The following is a 5,491-nucleotide window of genomic DNA, read 5'->3' on the forward strand; positions in this document are numbered from 1 at the left end:
GCGGTCCATAGCAGTAGTGCTGCCGTACCAGACAGTGATGCAGCTGGTCAAGATGCTCTCAATGGTGATGCTGTAGAAGTTGCTGAGGATCCTAGGCGACATGCCAAACCTGCTCAGCCTCCTCAGGAAGTACAGCCACCGTTGGGCCTTCTTGACCAGCTGTGTGGTGTTAAGTGTCCAAGTGAGGTCCTCACTGATGTGGACACCCAGGTATTTGAAGCTGCTCACCCTCTCTACTTCGAGCCCCCGGATGAACAGTGGCTGATGAGATCTCCTCTCCTTCCTAATGTCCACTATCATCTCCTTCGTCTTGTCCATGTTGAGGCCGAGATTATTGTCCTTGCACCATGATACCAGACCGGCCACCTCCCTCCTGTAGGCTGCTTTGTCCCCGCCAGTGATGCGACCTATCACTGCGGTGTTGTCCGCGAACTTCAGGATCATGTTTTTGCGGGAGGCGACACAGCCGTGTTTGAACAGGGTGTAGAGGATGGGACTGAGGACACATCCCTGTAGGGTGCCAGTGTTTGTAACAATGCGGTCTGAAATCCTATTGCCAATCCTAACAGTCTGGGGCCTGCCAGTCAGAAAGTCCAGGAGCCAGTCACAGAGGGTGGGGTGCAGACCTAGTGTGGACAGTTTGTGGGTGAGTTTGTGGGGGACAACTGTGTTGAAGGCGGCGGTGTAGTCAATGAAGAGTATCCTGATGTAGGAGTCTCCATTTTCCAGGTGAGAAAGGGAATAGTGGAGGGAAGCCGCGCTGGTGTCTGAGGTGGCCCTGTTGGGCCGGTAGGTATACTGCAGGGGGTCCAGGGGGTCCGGTATACTGCTCTGAATGTGGGCCAGCACCACTCTCTCAAAGCACTTCATAATAATTGGGGTGAGTGCCACTGGCCTGTAGTCGTTCAGGCAGGTGACCAGGCTCTTTATGTTATACTTTGCTAATTTCTGACATCAAACTTAAAGCTTTGCAGGATTTTTTGTGTTTTTTATTGCACTTATATGACATGTTTATGATTGAATGAACAGGCGGTAGTGATCGTTCTGAAACAAGGGATTTATGACAAGGTAGTGTGAATCTGAGAATATGAAAATGTTCTGATTTGTTCTGTTTTAGAAGGATATTTGACCATATTTTAGTAAGAAGCCTCTCTATTTACTATCAATCTGTTTCCTAGATTTTTATGTTAATGCAAACTCAGCACTTTCTCCACATTTTATCAATTTTCTTGATAAATGTCCACAGCGCTACTTTCATCATTACAAGTCACAAATGTTGTGTTTTAATGCTAATCCCAAAAACAAAACAAAACACTGATGTGTGAATTAGTGCAACAGAAATGTAATTTATACTAATTTACAACTTCAACTATTATAGTTCATTAATACTGTTTCTGTATTATAAACTATTACAGGTAGTTATACTCAGCAATTTCTTGAGACTCATTATTTTAATAACTTTTTTCCAGAATTAATAAGAAAAAATATTTTTTTAAATTACATGTATGTGCTTGCAGTGTGCTCTGTTGATTTATTTGGTATGTGTGTGTTCAGTGTTCATGGAGATTGTCGGAGATAAAAATCGATACTTACTGCAGGAAAACCTGCATCTCATCAAAGCGCCTCTGCAGGTCATCTGGGGGAAGGAAGACCAGGTAAATAACTGACTGCACATTTAACCACATAAACACATTTAGATTGAAATTCAGTAAAAGTCTTGGTGTATGTGAATGAGTTGTCTGATTTATGTGATTTAATCCTGTGAATGTTTTTTTAAACAAAAGGTTTGATAAATGAAGTGATTCAATAATTGTAGGACTTATAAAAGGGCTTCTATTGGCTACAGAAAGAAATCTTAAAAAAAAAAAAGAATTGGCTGAATGCTTGAATGGAAATGTTGGCAAAGAGTAGATAATTTGTCAAGATGTACTATCCCACAAGAGGAAGTGGCCTGTCTTCTGCTGTATAAAGGGGAATCAAATATTTTTGACCTGATGATAGTGCTAGATGTGAAGTGACGGCATCACCAAAGCTATTACAAATAGCACACTAAATGTGTGTATAAGATTTTATGGCAATCCATCAAATAGCTGTTAGTCATAGTAAAGGAATCACTAAAGTTATTAAGCTTCATCCTCTGGAAACAAGCAATGTCTGTACAAGATTTCATGTTGTTGTTGTTGTTGAGATATTTCAGTTGGCACAAACCCACCTACAGTGCCATCTAGAGCCATGCCATTAGTGTGGCTAATAAAAAATGAATTTAAAAAGTCCAAACAAACATGACAAGCTCCTAATAAATGTCTCTCCTCACTCAGGTATTGGATGTGTCGGGGGCTGCAGTGTTGCAAGCGGCGCTGCCGAGCTGCCAGGAGGAGCGGCTGGACAACTGTGGTCACTCTGTGGCGATGGAGCGTCCCAGGAAGGCCGCTAAACTCATCGTAGACTTCCTGACTGCGCAGGCAAAGAAAAATTCCTGAATAATAGATTTGTACTGTTTGTGACCTCATGATGGATGAGATGATACAGATGCTGATAGACTTTTATAATTTACTGTAAGTGTTTTCTACAACAGTATTTACATCTTGCAAAATAAAAATACAATTGCATTCAAATATTCCTGAAAGTTTTATCAGACTGAACCATAGACTGTATGTAAAGATGGATGATGAGACAGCTTCCAGAAGTGAAGCCACTGCAAGTCGATTGCCCCCTGGTGGCTGGTTGCAGTATAGGTGATAAGCATCACCCCTCCATGTTAGTGGATGGGACATGAGCCAAAAAAAAAAAGTACAAATCATATACATTTTTCCCAAACGCGATTTCTTTCACTTTCGGTAGGTAGTAGATTTTGGTAGATAATAGATATTACCATACTAATTTGTGTACAAGTGGTAATTTTTCTGCTAAGTTTGTTTTTAAGTTATTTGATGATATCAAATTGGATGCATTTCAAATGATCAGACATCTTTGATTGGTGGTCTGACACCGCGATGCCACCTCTGGTCACTACTGTGCAGAATCAGGTTTGCAAAATGTGTCATGAAAACAAGATAGTGATATTTTAGTGGCAGTTTTGTGTAGTTGCAGGAAGTGGTGATGTACTGTTTATTTTTATACACAGTCTATGGTTTGGATCTAACACAGCATCATGCATGAGATTATAATTTCTGTTTTAGATGTTAACTTCATGAAAACACATTCAGATTGAGATTCAGAGGAAAAAATGTGTTGTAGGTGAATTAGTTGTCTATTTCAGGCGTGATTTATTTTTTAAAGTTGTTTTTTAAATGAAAAAAATTGATAAATATGGTGATTCAATAATTTAGCACTTGTACAAATTTTTCGGGGCTACAGAAATAAATCTTTTAAAGAAAAAAAAACTTGGACTGTTGTTGGACTGATTGGCTAATTGTTAGTTTGGAAAATTGGGCAAAGAGTAGATAATCTGTTAAGATTTGTTAAACACTCCACACCAGGAAGTGATCTGCTATATCTTCTGGTGTGTAATAGTTAGTGATGTGACTCATTCGGGCCACACCTTATTAAGTTTAAAAATCCCTTCTAAGATTGGAGTTAAATAGTCTGACAAAATATGGCAAATTAGACTTTTGACATGTCTAATTTAACTGAGTATTGCAAAGAATATTTTGCAGTTTTTATTCCACTATATTTATGTCTTCTTTAGTCACTTGTTACTTTTCATGTTAAATTTTTATGACAAGTGTAAAAATACAACATTGTTGAAGATTAATCCAGTGGTTCCCAGTCATTTTGTCTTGTGACCTCTTAAAAAACTATAACATTTCAGTCTGTCATGTCACTTACCAGCAAAATGATATCCCTCAATAACTGTTTCAAGACCCAAAGAAGTAAAACGTTTCGTTATATTTCACTAAAAAGGCAAAGGTTAGAAAAAAATCTGTAAAGTAAATCCTAATTTGTAGTTGAGTATTTTTAGATCGTATTGTTGGTACTTTAAGAATCGGACTATTTCTTCCATCACAACGCTGCAGAAACAAAGAAAGGGTGTTTGTAATTCAATAATGTTAATTGTTGTGACAGAGTGATGCATCACACCAATTTACACCTCTTTTGACAAAGCTAGCCGGTTTGACCGCGCATGCGCCGCAGGAAGTGCTGGTAGCACACTGGTGAAAGTTTGGATAGCGGATATATGGTTTGTTAAAGACACGCTGTTATCGGTTAAAATTTGTGTAGGCGGTGAGTAAAATGCAGGAACCTGTTGCTGAATATTACAACAGTGGATTTCTATAGCTGTTTAGATGACAACGTAGCAGGTATGAGCTAGCAAAGCTTAGCGTTAAGTCAGCTAACTAGCTGTCGTTTGACCTCTTGTTAGCTAAGATAGGCTCAGCTTGTATTGTCATGTAACGTTAGCGTTGCACGCGGTTAGCGGTTAATTAGGTTCACCAAGCTAAAGCTAATGTAGTCTAATAAAACAACCCAGAAGGAAGGTAATCAAACTGTTTCAGGGAGGTGTTTATTCATCTGTATGGCTATTATGATGATTGAAATGTATGAATATATCATAATACACATGCCTCATGTCGCTGCTGTGTACCATCTGAAAACTCACTGCTGTTGATAATTGGAGATCGCTCTACTCAAACAAGCTTTTCGGACTTGTGCAAAGTTGATTCTGATGTTTAGCTCTTTTGTGAAATCGAGTAGTAACAATGCCTAAGCCTCACGGCAACAGGCACGCCTTCACATTTGACTTGTCTGAACTGTGAAACACACACTTCCTGCAGTTAGATTGGTGCATATGTAAACAAATACATACCAAACATATAGATAGGTGTCATTTAAACGCTTGTTGATCATATTTGATGTTTGTTTAACGTTTAGTAGTTTGTTTTTTATTATGAAGGCAGCTGATTGACCTGCTTCTCATCACCAGAGGGAAACCCAGTCACCGATGCTTTAATAAAATGAGACGTGATGATAAGAAGGAGGAATCTGCAGTTTTTCAACGGGTTGTGTTGAAGAACGCCTCCCCGTACCACTACATGAAGGTCTGCCTGTAGGTCACTGATCTTTGTTTGATTTATTTTATTCAGCAGACAGACTGAGTGAAAATTTGTTTTTTAAAATTCTCTGCATTAAGCACATTACTGTGCAAACATGTTAGGTACTTTAGATGATTGTGTTCACAGCATCATCAGGGAGGTGTCTGATCAGTCCCAAATTCATTCTGCATCATGACAATGAGTCCAAATGTCCAGCCAGAGTCAAAGAGGAGGTATAATGTGCCTGTATTTCACAATAAAAGCAATGGTTAGAGAAAAGTCTATCAAATGAATCCAAATTTGTACATTAGACATGTGTTTTTTCTTTGTTCTGATCCCATTAATAATCTCATTACCCCTCAGATTTATATTGCGGCCATTTTGGCGGGCCCAGCGTTAGATGTTTAGATTCTTATGCACCACACAAAACCATTCAGGAAACATCTCTATCTTCCCGC

At 39.1% G+C, this 5,491-nt stretch overlaps 2 protein-coding genes across 7 annotated transcripts in view; both read left to right on the forward strand.

Moving 5' to 3' along the window:
- The window catches only part of abhd6a (abhydrolase domain containing 6, acylglycerol lipase a), a 10,483-nt gene extending 6,803 nt beyond the window's left edge, over positions 1–3,680 (forward strand). Inside the window, exons 8-9 of the mRNA XM_020611144.1 lie at positions 1,555–1,655; positions 2,319–3,680. Coding sequence (XP_020466800.1) covers positions 1,555–1,655; positions 2,319–2,480 — 263 coding nt within the window. The 3' untranslated portion in view covers positions 2,481–3,680. The remainder of the gene's footprint in view (positions 1–1,554; positions 1,656–2,318) is intronic.
- A 418-nt stretch (positions 3,681–4,098) lies between these two features.
- rpp14 (ribonuclease P/MRP 14 subunit) overlaps positions 4,099–5,491 on the forward strand; it is a 4,848-nt gene continuing 3,455 nt past the window's right edge. Inside the window, exons 1-2 of one of the 6 annotated variants that reach the window (XM_020611156.1) lie at positions 4,099–4,180; positions 4,925–5,047. In XM_020611156.1, the coding sequence (XP_020466812.1) occupies positions 4,956–5,047 (92 nt within the window). In that variant the 5' untranslated portion in view covers positions 4,099–4,180; positions 4,925–4,955. Of the gene's footprint in view, positions 4,302–4,353; positions 4,479–4,894; positions 5,048–5,491 lie in introns of those variants that run through there. The other 5 variants (XM_020611154.1, XM_020611152.1, XM_020611155.1 and 2 more) reach the window with 5 other exon arrangements.

The sequence above is a fragment of the Monopterus albus genome, unplaced genomic scaffold, assembly GCF_001952655.1.
Source record: "Monopterus albus unplaced genomic scaffold, M_albus_1.0 scaffold110.1, whole genome shotgun sequence".
Lineage (NCBI taxonomy): Eukaryota > Metazoa > Chordata > Actinopteri > Synbranchiformes > Synbranchidae > Monopterus > Monopterus albus.